General features: G+C 66.8%; 1 protein-coding gene across 1 annotated transcript in view; it reads left to right on the top strand.

The window, feature by feature from the left end:
- Positions 1–1,368: 1,368 nt before the first annotated feature.
- ITGA5 (integrin subunit alpha 5) overlaps positions 1,369–22,099 on the top strand; it is a gene marked incomplete at both ends in the record, with an annotated part of 42,862 nt that continues 22,131 nt past the window's right edge. Inside the window, 19 exon segments of the mRNA XM_080639965.1 lie at positions 1,369–1,535; positions 2,290–2,347; positions 2,349–2,418; positions 3,829–3,941; positions 5,655–5,781; positions 6,711–6,772; positions 7,685–7,730; positions 9,657–9,782; positions 12,451–12,495; positions 12,595–12,638; positions 16,024–16,080; positions 16,312–16,364; positions 19,573–19,687; positions 19,689–19,785; positions 19,929–19,939; positions 19,941–20,121; positions 21,195–21,229; positions 21,231–21,241; positions 21,942–22,040. Of these exon segments, the coding sequence (XP_080496091.1) occupies positions 1,369–1,535; positions 2,290–2,347; positions 2,349–2,418; positions 3,829–3,941; positions 5,655–5,781; positions 6,711–6,772; positions 7,685–7,730; positions 9,657–9,782; positions 12,451–12,495; positions 12,595–12,638; positions 16,024–16,080; positions 16,312–16,364; positions 19,573–19,687; positions 19,689–19,785; positions 19,929–19,939; positions 19,941–20,121; positions 21,195–21,229; positions 21,231–21,241; positions 21,942–22,040 (1,517 nt within the window).

Here is a 22,099-nt window from a genome sequence, read left to right as displayed (position 1 = left end):
TGGGATATGGATATGGATATGGGATATGGGGTATGGGATATGGGATATGGATATGGGGTATGGGATATGGGGATATGGGATATGGCACATGGGATATGGATATGGGATATGGATATGGGATATGGGATATGGGATATGGGGTATGGGATATGGGGATATGGGATATGGCACATGGGATATGGATATGGGATATGGGATATGGGATATGGCACATGGGATATGGATATGGGATATGGGATATGGGGATATGGGATATGGGATATGGGATATGAATATGGGGATATGGGATATGGGGATATGGGATATGGGGTATGGGGATATGGGATATGGGGATATGGGGTATGGGATATGGGATATGGGGATATGGGATATGGGATATGGGGTATGGGATATGGGATATGGGGATATGGGATATGGGATATGGGATATGGGATATGGGATATGGGGATGAGCCGAGCAAGGGGACTGGGCCAGGACAAGCGTGGTGCCGGGGGGGTGGACAGGAAGAGCTCCGGCGCCGGGACCTTGCTCCCCCCCCCGGCCGGAACCGTCCCCATTGTCCCCATTGTCCGCGGCCCCAGCGGGCGCAGGGAGCCCATGGGGGGGCCCCGGGGCCGTTTGCGCCCCCCCCCCCAAGGGGACCCCCCCGGGACCCCCCTCCGGGATCAGCTCCGGCTCCAGCCCCGTTTCCGCTGTTTCCTTCCAGGAAGCGGGAGCCGGATCCGGCCCCTCCGTGTCCCGTTTCGCACCCCCCCCCCCCCCCCATCCCGTCCCATCCCATCCCTGCCGCTCCCCCCCGTTCCTTGCCCGGTATTCCCGGTATTCCCGGGGTTCCCCATTGCCCCGCTGTGTCCCGGTGTTCCCGTTCCTGCTGTCCCAGCCCTTCCCAGTGTCCCCCTTAAGTGTCCCGGTCCCCGGTCCCCGGATCCCCCTCGCACATCCCGGTCCCGGCTGTCCTTGTTCCCGGTGGTCCGGTGGATCTGGTCCCCAGCATCCGCTGTCCCGCGGGTGTCCCCGTCCCCGGTATCCCGGGACCCCCCGGGGTATCCGGGTGCCCCCCATCCCGCTGTCCCGGTGACCCCGGTCCCGTTGTCCCTGCGTGTCCCATTGCCCCCATCCCGGTGTCCCCGTCCCCGGTACCCCCGGGTGCCCCCCTCCCGTTGCCCCGGTCCCTCGGGCCCCTCCGTGTCCGGTTGCAGGGGTTGGGGGGGGGGGGGGGGGGTCCCGGTGCCGGTCCCGGTGCCCGCGGGGCTCTGGCTCCTCCTGGTGAGGTCACGGCGGGGGCGGGGCGGGGCGGGCCGGGCCCCCCCGGGCACTTTGCGAGGGGACTCGGGAGCGGGAGCAGCCCGAGCCCGGCCCCGCTCCGCCATGAACCGGGCCGCGGCCGCCGCGCTCCCGCTGTTCCCGGTGCTGCTGGGGCCGCTCTTACCGGTCGCTGCCTTCAACCTGGAAGCGTCGCGGCCCGAAGCGCTCCGCGGGGCCCCCGGGTCCCTTTTCGGCTTCGCGCTGGATTTTTACCTGCCCGAGCCCCGCAGGTACCGGGAAACAACGGGAACGGGGCGGGGGAAACGGGAACGGGACGGGGGAAACGGGAACGGGACGGGGGGAAACGGGAACGGGGCGGGCCCGGGGAGCGAGACGGGGTAACGGAAACGGGGACCCGGGATGAGGGGGAACGGGACCGGGGAGCGGGGGTAAAGGAAAGCGGGAAGGGAAAGCGGGAATCGGGAACCGGGCATCGGGAATGGAGGCAACGGAAACCGGGAGTCAGGAACCGGGGAACCGGGAGTGGGGGAATCGGAAACCGGGAATCGGGAACCGGGAATCGGGAGTGGGGGAATCGGAAACCGGGAATGCGGGAATCAGGAACTGGGCATCGGGACCGGGGGTAACGGAAACTGGGAGTGGGGGGAATCGGAAACCGGGAGTCAGGAACCGGGAATGGGGGGAATCGGGAACCGGGAACCAGGAATGGGGGAATCGGGAACCGGGAATGGGGGAATCGGGAACCGGGAATGGGGGAATCGGGAACCGGGAACCGGGAATGGGGGAATCGGGAACCGGGAATGGGGGAATCGGGGAACCGGCTCCGGGATAACGGGAGCCGGGCTCGGGCCGCGGGGTCCCGGTGCGGGCTCAGCCCCGCTCCCGGCTCCGCCGCTCCCCCCCCCCCCCGGCGCCGCCCCCCACGGGGGGTCCCGGGGCCCCGCTGCCCGCGGCGTTTCCGGTAACCGGAGCTGCCCCGGGGGGGGCCCGGCCCTGGCCCCCCCCCCCCCCCCCCATCCCCAGTGTGAGCATCCTGGTGGGCGCCCCCAAGGCCAACACGAGCCAGGCCAACGTCACCCAGGGGGGGGGCCGTTTACCACTGCCCCTGGCCCCCCCGGCACGGCTGCACCCCCATTGACTTCGAGCACATCGGTAACGGGGGGGCGCGGGGGACGGGGAGGACCCCCGGGCATGGGAACGGGGGGGACAGGGATGGGGACAGGGATGGGGACACGGGGACCCCCTGGGAGTGGGGATGGGGGGGACCCCAAAGGTGGAGGCTGGGGACAGGGACATGGCCCCACCCGTGGTCCCCATTAATGCCAATGGGCCCCAATAGCACCCAATGGGTGCCATCACCCCCCATGGCCCCCATCACCCCCATGGCCCCCATTACCCCCATGGCCCCCATTACCCCCATGGTCCCCATCACCCCCCATGGCCCCCATTACCCCCATGGCCCCCATTACCCCCATGGTCCCCATTAACCCCCATGGTCCCCATTACCCCCATGGCCCCCATTACCCCCAATGGTCCCCATCACCCCCCATGGTCCCCATCACCCCCCCATGGCCCCCATCACCCCCCATGGCCCCCATTACCCCCAATGGTCCCCATCACCCCCCATGGCCCCCATTACCCCCATGGCCCCCATTACCCCCATGGTCCCCATTAACCCCCATGGTCCCCATTACCCCCATGGCCCCCATTACCCCCATGGCCCCCATTACCCCCATGGCCCCCATCACCCCCAATGGTCCCCATTACCCCCCATGGCCCCCATTAACCCCAATGGCCCCCATTACCCCCCATGGTCCCCATCACCCCCATGGCCCCCATTACCCCCATGGCCCCCATTACCCCCATGGCCCCCATCACCCCCAATGGCCCCCATTACCCCCAATGGTCCCCATCACCCCCATGGTCCCCATTAACCCCCATGGCCCCCATCACCCCCAATGGTCCCCATCACCCCCAATGGCCCCCATTACCCCCATGGCCCCCATTACCCCCATGGGTCCCCATTACCCCCCATGGCCCCCATTTCCCCCATGGTCCCCATTAACCCCCATGGTCCCCATTACCCCCATGGCCCCCATTACCCCCCATGGCCCCCCATTACCCCCATGGCCCCCATTACCCCCATGGCCCCCCATCACCCCCCATGGTCCCCATTACTCCCCATGGTCCCCATTACCCCCAATGGCCCCCATTACCCCCATGGCCCCGCCATTACCCCCCATGGCCCCCATTACCCCCATGGCCCCCATTACCCCCCATGGTCCCCATTAAACCCCCATGGCCCCCATCACCCCCAATGGTCCCCATCACCCCCAATGGTCCCCCATCACCCCCCATGGTCCCCATCACCCCCAATGGTCCCCATCACCCCCCATGCCCCCGCCCCCCCATGGCCTTGGCAGCGGCCGGGCCGTGGTTAATGATAAACGCGGGGGGGGGGGGGGGGGGGGGGGGGCAGCGGGTGCCGGGGGGGGGGGAGGGGGGGTCCCTTGGGTGCTGCGGGCTCCGCCTCCCCCTCACCCCCCCCCCCCCCCCCCCCAGGGACCCGCACCCAGGACCTGGGGGGCAACAGCAGCGAGAGCCCCGAGCCGCTGGAGTTCAGGTCCCTGCAGTGGTTCGGGGCCACCGTGCGGGCGCACAACGGCTCCATCCTGGTGCGGCCGCTGGGGGCGCTGTGGGGCTGTGGGGAGCTATGGGGCTGTGGGGAGCTATGGGGGCTGTGGGGGGCTATGGGGGCTGTGGGGAGCTATGGGGGCTGTGGGGGGCTATGGGGCTGTGGGGGGCTATGGGGCTGTGGGGAGCTATGGGGCTGTGGGGAGCTATGGGGCTGTGGGGGGCTATGGGGGCTATGGGGGGCTATGGGGCTGTGGGGGGCTATGGGGGCTGTGGGGAGCTATGGGGGCTGTGGGGAGCTATGGGGGCTGTGGGGAGCTATGGGGGCTGTGGGGGGCTATGGGGCTGTGGGGGGCTATGGGGCTGTGGGGAGCTATGGGGCTGTGGGGAGCTATGGGGCTGTGGGGGGCTATGGGGGCTATGGGGGGCTATGGGGCTGTGGGGGGCTATGGGGGCTGTGGGGAGCTATGGGGGCTGTGGGGAGCTATGGGGCTGTGGGGAGCTATGGGGGCTATGGGGAGCTATGGGGCTGTGGGGGGCTATGGGGCTGTGGGGAGCTATGGGGGCTATGGGGAGCTATGGGGCTGTGGGGGGCTATGGGGCTGTGGGGAGCTATGGGGGCTGTGGGGAGCTATGGGGCTGTGGGGAGCTATGGGGGCTGTGGGGAGCTATGGGGCTGTGGGGGGCTATGGGGGCTGTGGGGAGCTATGGGGGCTGTGGGGGGCTATGGGGCTGTGGGGAGCTATGGGGCTGTGGGGGGCTATGGGGCTGTGGGGGGCTATGGGGCTGTGGGGAGCTATGGGGGCTGTGGGGGGCTATGGGGCTGTGGGGAGCTATGGGGCTGTGGGGGGCTATGGGGGCTGCGGGGAGCTATGGGGGCTGTGGGGAGCTATGGGGGCTGTGGGGAGCTATGGGGCTGTGGGGGAGCTATGGGGGCTGTGGGGGGCTATGGGGGCTGTGGGGAGCTATGGGGGCTGTGGGGGGCTATGGGGGCTGTGGGGAGCTATGGGGCTGTGGGGGGCTATGGGGCTGTGGGGAGCTATGGGGGCTGTGGGGAGCTATGGGGGCTGTGGGGGGCTATGGGGGCTGTGGGGAGCTATGGGGGCTGTGGGGAGCTATGGGGCTGTGGGGGAGCTATGGGGCTGTGGGGGGCTATGGGGGCTGTGGGGAGCTATGGGGGCTGTGGGGAGCTATGGGGCTGTGGGGAGCTATGGGGTTGTGGGGAGCTATGGGGCTGTGGGGGGCTATGGGGCTGTGGGGGGCTATGGGGGCTGTGGGGAGCTATGGGGGCTGTGGGGAGCTATGGGGCTGTGGGGAGCTATGGGGCTGTGGGGGGCTATGGGGCTGTGGGGGAGCTATGGGGCTGTGGGGGGCTATGGGGGCTGTGGGGGGGCTATGGGGCTATGGGGCAGGGGGGGCATTGGGGGGGGCTATGGGGCTATGGGGCAGGGGGGGCATTGGGGGCTATAAGGGCTATGGGGCAGAGGGGGCAGAGGGGGCTATAGGGGCTATGGGGCAGGGGGGGCATTGAGGGCTGTAGAGGGCTATGGGGCAGGGGGGGCATTGGGGGCTGTAGAGGGCCATGGGGCAGGGGGGGCATTGGGGGCTATAGGGGCTATGGAGCAGGGGGGGCATTGGGGGCTGTAGGGGCTATGGGGCAGGGGGGGCATTGGGGGCTGCAGGGGCTATGGGGCAGGGGGGTCCATGTGGGGCGCAGGCCTCTCTCGGGGTGCAGACCCCCTGTGCCCCCCCAGGCCTGCGCCCCCCTGTACAGCTGGAGCCCCCCCAAGGAGGAGGGGGGGGGCCGGGAGCCCGTGGGCTCCTGCTTCCTGTCCATGGGCAACTTCTCCAAGTTCGTGGAGTACGCGCCCTGCCGCTCAGGTGGGCCCCATAGAGCCCATAGAGCCCCATAGAGCCCATAGAGCCCATGAGCCCATAGAGCCCATAGATAGAGCCCATAGAGCCCATAGAGCCCATAGAGCCCATAGAGCCCCATAGAGCCCATAGAGCCCATAGAGCCCATAGAGCCCCATAGAGCCCATAGAGCCATAGAGCCCATAGAGCCCCATAGAGACCATAGAGCCCCATAGAGCCCATAGAGCCCATAGAGCCCCATAGAGCCCCATAGAGCTCCATAGAGCCCATAGAGCCCCATAGAGCCCCATAGAGCCCATAGAGCCCCATAGAGCCCCATAGAGCCCATAGAGCCCATAGAGCCCCATAGAGCCCCATAGAGCTCCATAGAGCCCATAGAGCCCCATAGAGCCCCATAGAACCCCATAGAGCCCATAGAGCCCCATAGAGCCCCATAGAGCCCCATAGAGACCATAGAGCCCATAGAGCCCCATAGAGCCCATAGAGCCCCATAGAGCTCCATAGAGCCCATAGAGCCCCATAGAACCCCATAGAGCCCATAGAGCCCCATAGAGCCCCATAGAGCCCCATAGAGCCCCATAGAGCCCATAGAGCCCCATAGAGCCCCATAGAGCCCATAGAGCCCATAGAGCCCCATTGAACCCCATAGAGCCCCATAGAGCCCCATAGAGCCCCATAGAGCCCATAGAGCCCCATAGAGCCCCATAGAGCCCATAGAGCCCCATAGAGCCCCATAGAGCCCCATAGAGCCCCATAGAGCCCATAGAGCCCCATAGAGCCCATACATCCCATAGGGCCCATAACCCCCCATAGCCCCTCTCATCCCCCTGCATCACCCCCCCATGCCCAGCACCCATAGGGTGACCCCCTTAGGACCCCCCCCAGCACCCATGGGACCCCCGGCACCCCCCCCACTGCCCCCTCTCTCCCCATAGACCTGAACTCAGCGGCCGGGCAGGGCTATTGCCAGGGGGGCTTCAGCGCTGAGTTCACCCAGGTGGGGCAATGGGGGGCAATGGGGAGGCAATGGGGAGGCAAAGGGGGGTCAATGGGGGGCAATGGGGAGGCAATGGGGAGGCAAAGCGGGGTCAATGGGGGCAATGGGGGGGTAACGGGGGGGCAATGGGGGGTCAATGGGGGGGCAATGGGGGCAATGGGGAGGCAAAGGGGGGTCAATGGGGAGCAATGGGGAGGCAAAGGGGGGTCAATGGGGGTCAATGGGGAGGCAATGGGGAGGCAAAGGGGGGGTCAATGGGGGCAATGGGGGGGTAACGGGGGGCAATGGGGGGTCAATGGGGGGGCAATGGGGGGGCAATGGGGAGGCAATGGGGGGGCAATGGGGGTTTAACGGGGGGGCAATGGAGGGCAATGGAAGGGCAATGGGGGGGTCAATGGGGAGGCAATGGGGGGGCAATGGGGGGGTAATGGGGGGCAATGGGGGGGTAATGGGGAGGCAATGGGGGGCAATGGGGGGGTCAATGGGGGGGTCAATGGGGAGGCAATGGGGGGGTCAATGGGGGGGCAATGGGGGGTCAATGGGGGGGTCCATGGGGAGGCAATGGGGGGCAATGGGGGGGGTCAATGGGGGGGCAATGGGGGGTCAATGGGGGGAGGCAATGGGGGGCAATGGGGGGGTCAATGGGGGGGGTCAATGGGGGGCAATGGGGGGGTCAATGGGGGGCAATGGGGGGGTCAATGGGGGGGTCAATGGGGGGGTCAATGGGGGTCAATGGGGGGGTCAATGGGGGGTCAATGGGGGGCAATGGGGGGGTCAATGGGGGGTCAATGGGGGGTCAATGGGGGGTCAATGGGGGGGTCAATGGGGGGTCCATGGGGGGTGCATGGGGTAAGAGTGGGTCCGGGGACGCCCCGAGGCTGAGGCCCCCCCCCCCCCCCCATGTCCCTGCAGACCGGACGGGTGCTGCTGGGGGGGCCCGGCAGCTACTTCTGGCAAGGTGAGACCCAGCCCCTGCCTGCGCCTGCCCCATCCCTGCCCCCATCCCTGCCCCATCCCTGCCCCCATCCCTGCCCCCATCCCTGCCCCCATCCCTGCCCCATCCCTGCCCCCATCCCTGCCCCATCCCTGCCCCCATCCCTGCCCCATCCCTGCCCCCATCCCTGCCCCCATCCCTGCCCCCATCCCTGCCCCCATCCCTGCCCCATCCCTGCCCCCATCCCTGCCCCATCCCTGCCCCCATCCCTGCCCCATCCCTGCCCCATCCCTGCCCCATCCCTGCCCCATCCCTGCCCCCATCCCTGCCCCCATCCCTGCCCCATCCCTGCCCCCATCCCTGCCCCATCCCTGCCCCCATCCCTGCCCCATCCCTGCCCCATCCCTGCCCCCATCCCTGCCCCATCCCTGCCCCCATCCCTGCCCCATCCCTGCCCCCATCCCTGCCCCATCCCTGCCCCCATCCCTGCCCCATCCCTGCCCCATCCCTGCCCCCATCCCTGCCCCCATCCCTGCCCCATCCCTGCCCCATCCCTGCCCCATCCCTGCCCCCATCCCTGCCCCATCCCTGCCCCATCCCTGCCCCATCCCTGCCCCCATCCCTGCCCCATCCCTGCCCCATCCCTGCCCCCATCCCTGCCCCCATCCCTGCCCCCATCCCTGCCCCATCCCTGCCCCCATCCCTGCCCCATCCCTGCCCCCATCCCTGCCCCATCCCTGCCCCCATCCCTGCCCCCATCCCTGCCCCCATCCCTGCCCCATCCCTGCCCCCATCCCTGCCCCCATCCCTGCCCCATCCCTGCCCCATCCCTGCCCCATCCCTGCCCCCATCCCTGCCCCATCCCTGCCCCCATCCCTGCCCCATCCCTGCCCCCATCCCTGCCCCCATCCCTGCCCCATCCCTGCCCCCATCCCTGCCCCATCCCTGCCCCCATCCCTGCCCCCATCCCTGCCCCCATCCCTGCCCCATCCCTGCCCCCATCCCTGCCCCATCCCTGCCCCCATCCCTGCCCCCATCCCTGCCCCCATCCCTGCCCCATCCCTGCCCCCATCCCTGCCCCCATCCCTGCCCCCATCCCTGCCCCCATCCCTGCCCCATCCCTGCCCCCATCCCTGCCCCATCCCTGCCCCATCCTGCCCCCATCCCTGCCCCCATCCCTGCCCCATCCCTGCCCCCATCCCTGCCCCATCCCTGCCCCATCCCTGCCCCCATCCCTGCCCCATCCCTGCCCCATCCCTGCCCCATCCCTGCCCCATCCCTCCCCCATCCCTGCCCCATCCCTGCCCCATCCCTGCCCCATCCCTGCCCCCATCCCTGCCCCATCCCTGCCCCCATCCCTGCCCCATCCCTGCCCCCATCCCTGCCCCATCCCTGCCCCATCCCTGCCCCCATCCCTGCCCCATCCCTGCCCCATCCCTGCCCCATCCCTGCCCCATCCCTCCCCCATCCCTCCCCCATCCCTGCCCCCATCCCTGCCCCCATCCCTGCCCCATCCCTGCCCCATCCCTCCCCCATCCCTCCCCCATCCCTGCCCCCATCCCTGCCCCCATCCCTGCCCCATCCCTGCCCCCATCCCTGCCCCATCCCTGCCCCATCCCTGCCCCCATCCCAGCCCCATCCCTCCCCCATCCCTGCCCCCATCCCTGCCCCCATCCCTGCCCCATCCCTGCCCCCATCCCTGCCCCCATCCCTGCCCCCATCCCTGCCCCATCCCTGCCCCATCCCTGCCTCCATCCCAGCCCCATCCCTCCCCCATCCCTGCCCCCATCCCTGCCCCCATCCCTGCCCCCATCCCTGCCCCCATCCCTGCCCCATCCCTGCCCCCATCCCTGCCCCATCCCTGCCCCATCCCTGCCCCCATCCCTGCCCCATCCCTGCCCCCATCCCTGCCCCCATCCCTGCCCCCCCGCTGCTGAGGTCCCTCCCCAGGGCAGGTGATTTCGGCCACCCAGGAGCAGATCTCGGGCTCCTCCTACCCCGGGTACCTCATCCAGGAGGTGCTGGGGCAGCTCCAGACCCGGCAGGCGGCGCCCAGCCACGACGACAGCTACATGGGTGCCATGGGGCTATGGGGGCTATGGAGCTATGGGTGCCATGGGGCTATGGGGGCTATGGGGCTATGGGGGCTATGGGGGCTATGGGGCTATGGGTGCCATGGGGCTATGGGGGCTATGGGGCTATGGGGGCTATGGGGGCTATGGGGCTATGGGGGCAATGGGGCTATGGGGGCTATGGGGGCTATGGGGGTTATGGGGGCTATGGGGGCTATGGGGGCTATGGGGGCTATGGGGCTATGGGGGCTATGGGGGCTATGGGGGCTATGGGGCTATGGGGGCTATGGGGGCTATGGGGGGCTATGGGGGCTATGGGGCTATGGGGCTATGGGGGCTATGGGGGCTATGGGGGGCTATGGGGGGCTATGGGGGCTATGGGGGGCTATGGGGGGCTATGGGGGGCTATGGGGCTATGGGAGCTATGGGGGCTATGGGGCTATGGGGGCTATGGGGGCTATGGGGCTATGGGTGCCATGGGGCTATGGGGGCTATGGGGGGCTATGGGGGTTATGGGGGCTATGGGGGCTATGGGGGCTATGGGGGCTATGGGGCTATGGGGGCTATGGGGGCTATGGGGGCTATGGGGCTATGGGGGCTATGGGGGCTATGGGGGCTATGGGGGGCTATGGGGGCTATGGGGCTATGGGGCTATGGGGGCTATGGGGGCTATGGGGGGCTATGGGGGGCTATGGGGGCTATGGGGGGCTATGGGGGGCTATGGGGCTATGGGAGCTATGGGGGCTATGGGGCTATGGGGGCTATGGGGGCTATAGGGCTATGGGGGCTATGGGGGCTATGGGGGCTATGGGGCTGTGGGGGCTATGGGGGCTATGGGGGCTATGGGGGGCTATGGGGGGCTATGGGGGCTATGGGGGCTATGGGGGCTATGGGGGGCTATGGGGCTATGGGAGCTATGGGGGCTATGGGGCTATGGGGCTATGGGGGCTATGGGGCTATGGGGGCTATGGGGGCTATGGGGCTATGGGGGCTATGGGGGCTATGGGGGCTATGGGGGCTATGGGGCTATGGGGGGCTATGGGGCTATGGGAGCTATGGGGGCTATGGGGCTATGGGGGCTATGGGGCTATGGGGGCTATGGGGGCTATGGGTCTATGGGGCCTATGGGGGGCTATGGGGCTATGGGGGGCTATGGGGCTATGGGAGCTATGGGGGCTATGGGGCTATGGGGGTTATGGGGGCTATGGGGGCTATGGGGCTATGGGGCTATGGGGGTTATGGGGGCTATGGGGGCTATGGGGCTATGGGGCTATGGGGGTTATGGGGGCTATGGGGGCTATGGGGCTATGGGGCTATGGGGGCTATGGGGCTATGGGGGCTATGGGGGGCTCTGGGGGCTATGGGGCCATGGGGGCTATAGGGGCTATGGGGGCTATGGGGGTTATGGGGGCTATGGGGGCTATGGGGCTATGGGGCTATGGGGGTTATGGGGGCTATGGGGGCTATGGGGCTATGGGGCTATGGGGGCTATGGGGCTATGGGGCTATGGGGGGCTCTGGAGGCTATGGGGCCATGGGGGCTATAGGGGCTATGGGGGGCTATGGGGGCTATGGGGGGCTATGGGGGCTATGGGGGCTATGGGGGGCTATGGGGCTATGGGGGCTATGGGGCTATGGGGGCTATGGGGGTCTCTGGGGGTATGGGGCCATGGGGGCTATAGGGGCTATGGGGGGCTATGGGTGCCATGGGGCTATGGGGGCTATGGGGCTATGGGGGCTATGGGGGCTATGGGGGCTATGGGGCTATGGGGGGCTATGGGGGCTATGGGTGCCATGGGGGCTATGGGGGCTATGGGGCTATGGGGGCTATGGGGGCTATGGGGGCTATGGGGGTTATGGGGCTATGGGGGCTATGGGGGTTATGGGGGCTATGGGGGCTATGGGGGTTATGGGGCTATGGGGGCTATGGGGGCTATGGGGGTTATGGGGCTATGGGGGCTATGGGTGCCATGGGGCTATGGGGGCCATGGGGCTATGGGGGCTATGGGGGGCGATGGGGGCTATGGGGGGCTATGGGGGCTATGGGTGCCATGGGGCTATGGGGGCCATGGGGCTATGGGGGCTATGGGGGCTATGGGTGCCATGGGGCTATGGGGGCTATGGGGGTTATGGGGCTATGGGGGCTATGGGGGTTATGGTGGCTATGGGGGCTATGGGGTTATGGGGCTATGGGGGCTATGGGGGCCATGGGGCTATGGGGGACATGGGGCTATGGGGGTTATGGGGGCTATGGGGGCTATGGGGGCTATGGGGGTTATGGGGCTATGGGGGCTATGGGTGCCATGGGGCTATGGGGGCCATGGGGCTATGGGGGCTATGGGGGGCGATGGGGGCTATGGGGGGCTATGGGGCTATGGGGGCTATGGGTGCCATGGGGCTATGGGGGCCATGGGGCTATGGGGGCTATGGGGGGCTATGGGGGCTATGGGTGCCATGGGGCTATGGGGGCTATGGGGGTTATGGGGCTATGGGGGCTATGGGGGTTATGGTGGCTATGGGGGCTATGGGGTTATGGGGCTATGGGGGCTATGGGTGCCATGGGGCTATGGGGGCTATGGGGGGCGATGGGGCTATGGGGGGCTCTGGGGCTATAGGGGCTGTGGGGCTATGGGGCAGGGTGTCCCCAGTGCCCCACTGACGCCCCCCCCCCAGGTTACTCAGTGGCCGTCGGGGAGTTCAGCGGGGACACGACCCAAGGTGGGCACCAGCGGGGGGTGACAATGGGGGGGGGGGGTTAACCTTGGGCCCCCCAACCCAAACCCCCCCTCATGGGGTCCCATTGCCCCCTCCCTGCAGACTTCGTGGCGGGGGTCCCCAAGGGCAACCTCACCTATGGCTACGTAAGGATGGGTCTATGGGGGGCTATGGGGCTATGGGGGGCTATGGGGCTATGGGGGGCTATGGGGGCTATGGGGGCTATGGGGGTTATGGGGGCTATGGGGCTATGGGGGGCTATGGGGGCTATGGGGGCTATGGGGGCTATGGGGGTTATGGGGCAATGGGGGCTATGGGGGTTATGGGGGCAATGGGGCCTATGGGGGTTATGGGGCTTATGGGGGCTATGGGGGCTATGGGGGCTATGGGGCTATGGGGGCTATGGGGCTATGGGGCTATGGGGGCTATGGGGGTATGGGGGGCTATGGGGGGCTATGGGGGCTATGGGGGCTATGGGGGTTATGGGGCAATGGGGGCTATGGGGGTTATGGGGGCAATGGGGGCTATGGGGGCTATGGGGGTTATGGGGGGCTATGGGGGCTATGGGGGTTATGGGGGCAATGGGGGCTATGGGGGCTATGGGGGCTATGGGGCTATGGGGCTATGGGGGGCTATGGGGGCTATGGGGGCTATGGGGGTTATGGGGCAATGGGGGCTATGGGGGTTATGGGGCTTATGGGGGCTATGGGGGCTATGGGGGCTATGGGGCTATGGGGGCTATGGGGGTTATGGGGGTATGGGGCTATGGGGGCTATGGGGGTATGGGGGGCTATGGGGCTATGGGGGCTATGGGGGCTATGGGGGTTATGGGGGCTATGGGGGCTATGGGGGCTATGGGGCTATGGGGGCTATGGGGGCTATGGGGGCTATGGGAGCTATGGGGGCTATGGGGGCTATGGGGGTTATGGGGGCAATGGGGGCTATGGGGGCTATGGGGGTTATGGGGGGCTATGGGGGCTATGGGGGTTATGGGGGCAATGGGGGCTATGGGGGCTATGGGGGCTATGGGGCTATGGGGCTATGGGGGGCTATGGGGGCTATGGGGGCTATGGGGGTTATGGGGGCAATGGGGCCTATGGGGGTTATGGGGCTTATGGGGGCTATGGGGGCTATGGGGGCTATGGGGCTATGGGGGCTATGGGGGTTATGGGGGTATGGGGCTATGGGGGCTATGGGGGTATGGGGGGCTATGGGGGGCTATGGGGGCTATGGGGGCTATGGGGGTTATGGGGGCTATGGGGGCTATGGGGGCTATGGGGCTATGGGGGCTATGGGGGCTATGGGAGCTATGGGGGCTATGGGGGCTATGGGGGTTATGGGGGCAATGGGGGCTATGGGGGCTATGGGGGTTATGGGGGTTATGGGGGCTATGGGGGCTATGGGGGCTATGGGGGCTATGGGGGTTATGGGGCTATGGGGGCTATGGGGGTATGGGGCTATGGGGGCTATGGGGGTATGGGGGCTATGGGGCTATGGGGGCTATGGGGGCTATGGGGGTATGGGGCTATGGGGGCTATGGGGGTATGGGGCTATGGGGGTATGGGGCTATGGGGGCTATGGGGCTATGGGGGCTATGGGGGCTATGGGGGTATGGGGCTATGGGGGCTATGGGGGTATGGGGCTATGGGGGCTATGGGGGCTATGGGGGGCTATGGGGGGCTATGGGGGCTATGGGGGTTATGGGGGCTATGGGGGCTATGGGGGCTATGGGGCTATGGGGGCTATGGGGGCTATGGGGGCTATGGGAGCTATGGGGGCTATGGGGGCTATGGGGGTTATGGGGGCAATGGGGGCTATGGGGGCTATGGGGGTTATGGGGGCTATGGGGGCTATGGGGGCTATGGGGCTATGGGGGCTATGGGGGCTATGGGGGCTATGGGAGCTATGGGGGCTATGGGGGCTATGGGGGTTATGGGGGCAATGGGGGCTATGGGGGCAATGGGGGCTATGGGGGCTATGGGGGTTATGGGGGCAATGGGGGCTATGGGGGCTATGGGGGCAATGGGGGGCTATGGGGGCTATGGGGGGCTATGGGGGTTATGGGGGCAATGGGGGCTATGGGGGCTATGGGGGCAATGGGGGCTATGGGGGCAATGGGGGCTATGGGGGTTATGGGGGCAATGGGGGCTATGGGGGCTATGGGGGCAATGGGGGCTATGGGGGTTATGGGGGCAATGGGGGCTATGGGGGCTATGGGGGCTATGGGGGGCTATGGGGGCTATGGGGCTATGGGGGCTATGGGGGCTATGGGGGTTATGGGGGCTATGGGGGCTATGGGGCTATGGGGGCTATGGGGAGCTATGGGGGGCTATGGGGGGCTATGGGGCTATGGGGGCTATGGGGCTATGGGGCTATGGGGGCTATGGCGGCTATGGGGGGCTATGGTGGCTATGGGGCTATGGGGGCTATGGCGGCTATGGGGGGCTATGGGAGTTATGGGGGCTATGGGGCTATGGGGGCTATGGGGGCTATGGGGTTATGGGGGCTATGGGGGCTATGGGGTTATGGGGGGCTATGGGAGTTATGGGGGCTATGGGGCTATGGGGGCTATGGCGGCTATGGGGGGCTATGGGGGCTATGGGGGCTATGGGGGTTATGGGGGTTATGGGGGCTATGGGGGGCTATGGGGGCTATGGGGGCTATGGGGCTATGGGGGGCTATGGGAGCTATGGGGGCTATGGGGCTATGGGGGCTATGGCGGCTATGGGGGGCTATGGGGGCTATGGGGGCTATGGGGGTTATGGGGCAATGGGGGGCTATGGGGGCTATGGGGGCTATGGCGGCTATGGGAGGCTATGGGGGCTATGGGGGCTATGGGGGTTATGGGGGTTATGGGGGTTATGGGGGCTATGGGGGGCTATGGGGGCTATGGGGGCTATGGGGGCTGTGGCGGCTATGGGGGCTATGGCGACTATGGGGGGCTATGGGGGCTATGGGGCTATGGGGGCTATGGGGGCAATGGGGGGCTATGGGGGGCTATGGGGCTATGGGGGCTATGGGGCTATGGGGCTATGGGGCTATGGGGCTATGGGGGCTATGGCGGCTATGGGGGGCTATGGGGGCTATGGGGCTATGGGGGGCTATGGGAGCTATGGGGGGCTATGGGAGCTATGGGGGCTATGGGGCTATGGGGGCTATGGCGGCTATGGGGGGCTATGGGGGCTATGGGAGCTATGGGGGCTATGGGGCTATGGGGGCTATGGGGGTTATGGGGGTTATGGGGGCTATGGGGGGCTATGGGGGCTATGGGGGCTATGAGGGGCTATGGGGGCTATGGGAGCTATGGGGGCTATGGGGCTATGGGGGCTATGGGAGCTATGGGGGCTATGGGGCTATGGGGGGCTATGGGAGCTATGGGGGCTATGGGGCTATGGGGGCTATGGCGGCTATGGGGGGCTATGGGGGCTATGGGGCTATGGGGGCTATGGGGGGCTATGGGGGGCTATGGGGGGCTATGGGGGCAATGGGGCTCTATGGGGGGCAGAGAGGGACCCCTTGCCCTGTCCCCAGGTCACCATCCTCAATGGCACCAACATGAGGTCCCTGTACAACTTCTCGGGGGAGCAGGTGGGTGCTGGGGGGGGCACCCATTGGGTGCTGGGGGGGGCATCCATTGGGTGCTGGGGGGGGGCACCCATTGGATGCTGGGGGGGGGCACCCATTGGATGCTGGGGGGGGGCATCCATTGGGTGCTGGGGGGGGGCATCCATTGGGTGCTGGGGGGGGCATCCATTGGGTGCTGGGGGGGGCACCCATTGGGTGCTGAAGCCCCCCTGGCTCCTGGGTGCCCCCCCGCAGATGGCCGCCTATTTCGGCTACGCGGTGGCAGTCACTGACATCAACAATGACGGGTGCGTGCCCCCATTGACCCCATTGACCCCATTGAGCCCCATTGATTCCCATTGACCCCATTCCCCCATTGACCCCCATTGACCCCATTGACCCCATTGACCCCATTGCCCCCATTGACCCCCATTAACCCCCATTGATTCCCATTGACCCCATTCCCCCCATTGACCCCCATTCCCTCCATTGACCCCCATTGCCCCCATTGACCCCCATTGCCCCCATTGCCCCCATTGACCCCCATTGACCCCATTGACCCCCATTGACCCCCATTGACCACCATTGATTCCCATTGACCCCATTCCCCCATTGACCCCCATTGACCCCATTGACCCCCATTGCCCCCATTGACCCCATTGCCCCCATTGACCCCCATTGACCCCATTGCCCCCATTGACCCCCACTGACCCCATTCCCCCCATTGACCCCCATTGACCCCCATTGACCCCATTGACCCCATTGCCCCCATTCCCCCATTGACCCCCATTGACCCCATTCCCCCCATTGACCCCCATTGCCCCCATTGACCCCCATTGACCCCCATTGACCCCCATTGACCCCATTGCCCCATTGACCCCCATTGCCCCCGTTGACCCCATTGCCCCCATTGACCCCCATTGCCCCCATTGCCCCCCATTGACCCCCATTGACCCCATTGCCCCCATTGACCCCCATTGACCCCCATTAACCCCCATTGATTCCCATTGACCCCATTCCCCCCATTGACCCCCATTGCTCCCATTGACCCCCATTGACCCCCATTGATTCCCATTGACCCCATTCCCCCCATTGACCCCCATTGACCCCATTGCCCCCATTGCCCCCATTGACCCCCATTGACCCCCATTGACCCCCATTAACCCCCATTGATTCCCATTGACCCCATTCCCCCATTGACCCCCATTCCCTCTATTGACCCCCATTGCCCCCATTGCCCCCCATTGACCCCATTGACCCCCATTGACCCCCATTGCCCCCATTGCCCCCATTGACCCCCATTGACCCCATTGCCCCCATTGACCCCCATTAACCCCCATTGATTCCCATTGACCCCATTCCCCCCATTGACCCCCATTGATCCCCATTGATTCCCATTGACACCATTCACCCCCATTCACCCCCATTGACCCCCATTGACCCCCATTGACCCCCATTGATTCCCATTGACACCATTCACCCCCATTCACCCCCATTGACCCCCATTGCCCCCATTGCCCCCATTGCCCCCACTGACCCCCATTGATACCATTTACCCCCATTGACCCCATTCACCCCCATTGACCCCCATTGACCCCCATTGACCCCATTGCCCCCATTGCCCCCATTGACCCCCATTGACCCCCATTAACCCCATTGATTCCCATTGACCCCATTCCCCCCATTGACCCCCATTGCCCCCATTGACCCCCATTGACCCCCATTGATTCCCATTGACCCCATTCCCCCCATTGACCCCCATTGACCCCATTGCCCCCATTGCCCCCATTGACCCCCATTGACCCCCATTGACCTCCATTAACCCCCCATTGATTCCCATTGACCCCATTCCCCCATTGACCCCCATTCCCTCTATTGACCCCCATTGCCCCCCATTGACCCCATTGACCCCCATTGCCCCCATTGCCCCCATTGACCCCCATTGACCCATTGCCCCCATTGACCCCCATTAACCCCCATTGATTCCCATTGACCCCATTCCCCCATTGACCCCCATTGATCCCCATTGATTCCCATTGACACCATTCACCCCCATTCACCCCCATTGACCCCCATTGACCCCCATTGATCCCATTGATTCCCATTGACACCATTCACCCCCATTCACCCCCATTGACCCCCATTGCCCCCATTGCCCCCATTGACCCCCACTGACCCCCATTGATACCATTTACCCCCATTGACCCCATTCACCCCCATTGCCCCCCATTGCCCCCATTGACCCCATTCACCCCCATTGACCCCATTGATTCCCATTCACCCCCATTCACCCCCATTGACCCCCATTGCCCCCATGGACCCCCATTGACCCCATTGATTCCCATTGACCCCATTCACCCCCATTGACCTCCATTGACCCCATGCCCCCTATTCACCCCATGCCCTCCCATGTTCCCCCATTGACCCCATGTCTCTCCCCCCCCCCTTCACTCCTATGGGAGCATCCATGTCCCCCCCCACATTGCTCCCATGGTTGCTAATGTGCCCCCATTGCCCCCCCATTGACCCCATGGTTGCCCCCATGTCCCCCATTGCCCCCATTCACCCCCATTGACCCCATGGTTGCCCCCATTCCCTCCATGCCCCCCCTATTTCCCCCCCATGGTTGCTCCCATTCACCCTCATTGCCCCTATGGTTGCTCCCATTGACCCCATATCCCCCCCATTGCCCCCAATGGTTGCCCCCATGTCCCCCCATTGCCCCCATTCACCCCCATTGACCCCATGGTTGCTGCTATTGACCCCATATCCCCCCCCATTGACTCCATGGTTGCCCCCATGCCCCCCCATTGCCCCCATGGTTGCCCCCATTTACCCCCATTGCCCCCATATCCCCCCCCACTGCCCCATGGTTGCCTCCATTGACCCCATATCCCCCCCTCATTGACCCCGCGGTTGCCCCCATTTACCCCCATTGCCCCCATATCCTCCCCCATTGCCCCCATGGTTGCCTCCATTGACCCCATATCCCCCCCCCCATTGACCCATGGTTGCCCCCATTCACCCCCATTGACCCCATGGTTGCCCCCATGCCCCCCCATTGCCCCCCATGGTTGCCCCCATTTACCCCCATTGCCCCCATATCCCCCCCCACTGCCCCCATGGTTGCCTCCATTGACCCCATATCCCCCCCCATTGACCCCATGGTTGCCCCCATTCACCCCCATTGTCCCCATTCACCCCCATTGCCCCCATATCCCCCCCATTGACCCCATGGTTGCCCCCATTGCCCCCATATCCCCCCCCACTGCCCCCATGGTTGCCTCCATTGACCCCATATCCCCCCCCATTGACCCCACGGTTGCCCCCATTTACCCCCATTGCCCCCATATCTCCCCCATTGCCCCCCTATGCCCCCCCCCCATTTCCCCCCCATGGTTCGCCCCTCTCCCCCTTTCCCCTCCCTCCCGGGCGCGTCCACTTTGGCCGCACGCGGGGGGGGGTGGGGGATGTGTGTGTGTGCAGTTGGCTCTGCCGGCTGACCCTCTCGCGCAGGCGCAGTGACCTCCTGGTGGGGGCGCCGCTGTTCATGGGGCGCTCGGGCGAGGGGCGCGCGCAGGAGGTGGGGCGCGTGTACGTGTACGTGCAGCGGCGCGGGGGGGCCATGGCCGCCGGGCCCAGCCAGGGCCCTCACGGGCCCGCACGAGTTCGGCCGCTTCGGCAGCGCCATCGCCGCGCTGGGGGACCTCGACCTGGACGGGTTCAATGGTGCGGAACGGGGGGGGGGGGGGGGGGGGCACAAAGGGGGGGTGAGGGGGGGAAAAGGGGGAGCTGGGGTATTGGGGGGGGGGGGGTCGCCGGGGGTCCCGGTGTCCCCCCGCCCCCCCCCCCCGCTGAGCGCAATGGTACAGACGTGGCGGTGGGGGGCGCCGCTGGGAGCCGACGGCCGGCACGGGCTGGTCCATGTGTACAGCGGGGGGGAGCAGGGGCTGAGCCCGCGGCCCAGCCAGGTCCTGCGCGGCCACTGGGCGACCCCCCCGCACCCGGACTTCTTTGGAGCCGCCCTGCGCGGGGGCACGGACCTGGACGGCAACGGGCACCCGGGTGAGGGAGCGGGGCCGCCCCCCAGCACCCCCAGCACCCAGAGCATCCCAGGGCATCCCAGAGCATCCCCGAGCATCCCAGAGCATCCCAGGGCATCCCAGAGCATCCCAGAGCATTCCAGGGCATCCCAGAGCATCCCAGAGCATCCCAGGGCATCCCAGGGCATCCCCGAGCATCCCAGAGCATCCCAGAGCATCCCAGGGCATCCCAGGGCATCCCGAGCATCCCAGGGCATCCCCGGGCATCCCCGAGCATCCCATCCCATCCCATGGGTGCTCAGTGGTTGGGGATGTTTGGATCCATCTCATCCCATTCCATCCATCGCATCCTATCCCATCCCATCCCATCTCATTCTATCCGTGCTGTCCCATCCCATCCCATCCCCATCCCATCCCATCCCATCCCCATCCCCATCCCATCCCATCCCATCCCATCCCATCCCCATCCCATCCCATCCCATCCCATCCCCATCCCCATCCCATCCCATCCCATCCCATCCCATCCCATCCCATCCCCATCCCATCCCCATCCCCATCCCATCCCCATCCCATCCCATCCCATCCCATCCCCATCCCATCCCCATCCCATCCCATCCCATCCCCATCCCATCCCCATCCCCATCCCATCCCCATCCCCATCCCATCCCCATCCCATCCCATCCCCATCCCCATCCCATCCCCATCCCCATCCCATCCCCATCCCCATCCCATCCCCATCCCATCCCATCCCATCCCCATCCCATCCCATCCCCATCCCATCCCCATCCCCATCCCATCCCCATCCCCATCCCATCCCCATCCCCATCCCATCCCCATCCCCATCCCATCCCATCCCATCCCCATCCCATCCCCATCCCATCCCATCCCATCCCCATCCCATCCCCATCCCATCCCATCCCATCCCCATCCCATCCCCATCCCATCCCCATCCCATCCCCATCCCATCCCCATCCCATCCCCATCCCATCCCCATCCCCATCCCATCCCATCCCATCCCATCCCATCCCCATCCCATCCCCCCCGGCTGCTCCCCATTGCCCCCCCTGACCCCGCTCTCCCTTGTGCCCCCCCCAGACCTCCTGGTTGGTGCCTTTGGGTTGGACACGGCCGGTGGTGTTCAGGTGGGTGCGGGGGGGGGTCCCTGGGGGGGGTCCCGGCGGGGGGGGGGGGGGGGGGGGGGGGTCCCTGAGGGGGGTCCCTGGGGGGGGGGTCCCTGGGGGGGGTCCCTGTGGGGGGTCCCGGGTGGGGGGGTCCCTGAGGGGGTCCCTGAGGGGGGTCCCTGGGGGGGGGGTCCCTGAGGAGGGTCCCTGTGGGGGGGGGTCCCTGGGGGGGGGTCCCTGGGGGGGGTCCCTGGGGGGTCCCTGAGGGGGGGTCCCTGGGGGGGGGGCCCGGGGGGGGGGCCCTGGGGGGGGTTCCCGAGGGGGGGTTCCCGAGGGGGGGGTTCCCGAGGGGGGGTCCCTGAGGGGGTCCCTGGGGGGGGTTCCGAGGAGGGGTCCCTTGGGGGGGGTCCCTGGGGGGGGGGGTCCCTGGGGTGGGTCCCTGAGGGGGGTCCCTGGGGGGAGTTCCCGAGGGGGGGTCCCTGGGGGGGGGTCCCTGGGGGGGGTTCCCGAGGGGGGGTCCCTTGGGGGGGTCCCGGGGGGGGGGTCCCTGAGGGGGGTCCCTGGGGGGGGGTCCCTTGGGGGGGTCCCGGGGGGGGGGTCCCTGGGGGGGGTCCCTGGGGGGGGGTCCCTGGGGGGGGGGGTCCCCTGAGGGGGGTCCCTGGGGGGGGTCCCTGGGGGGGGTCCCTGGGGGTCCCGTCGCGGGCTCTGACCCCCCCTGCAGGGGCCGCCCCATTGTCCACGCCAGCGCCGCGCTCAGCATCGCCCCCACCATGGTGAACCCCGAGGAGCGCGGCTGCGTCCTGGACAGCGCAGCCCCGCGGCCTGGTGCGGGGGGGGCAATGGGGGGCAGGGGGGCAATGCGGGGGCAGGGGGGCAATG

Source organism: Psittacula echo (assembly GCF_963264785.1).
Source record: "Psittacula echo genome assembly, contig: SCAFFOLD_114, whole genome shotgun sequence".
In the NCBI taxonomy this organism is placed as follows: Eukaryota; Metazoa; Chordata; class Aves; order Psittaciformes; family Psittacidae; genus Psittacula; species Psittacula echo.
Note: the sequence above shows the minus strand (reverse complement) of the source record. Positions and strands in the feature narration are given on the sequence as shown.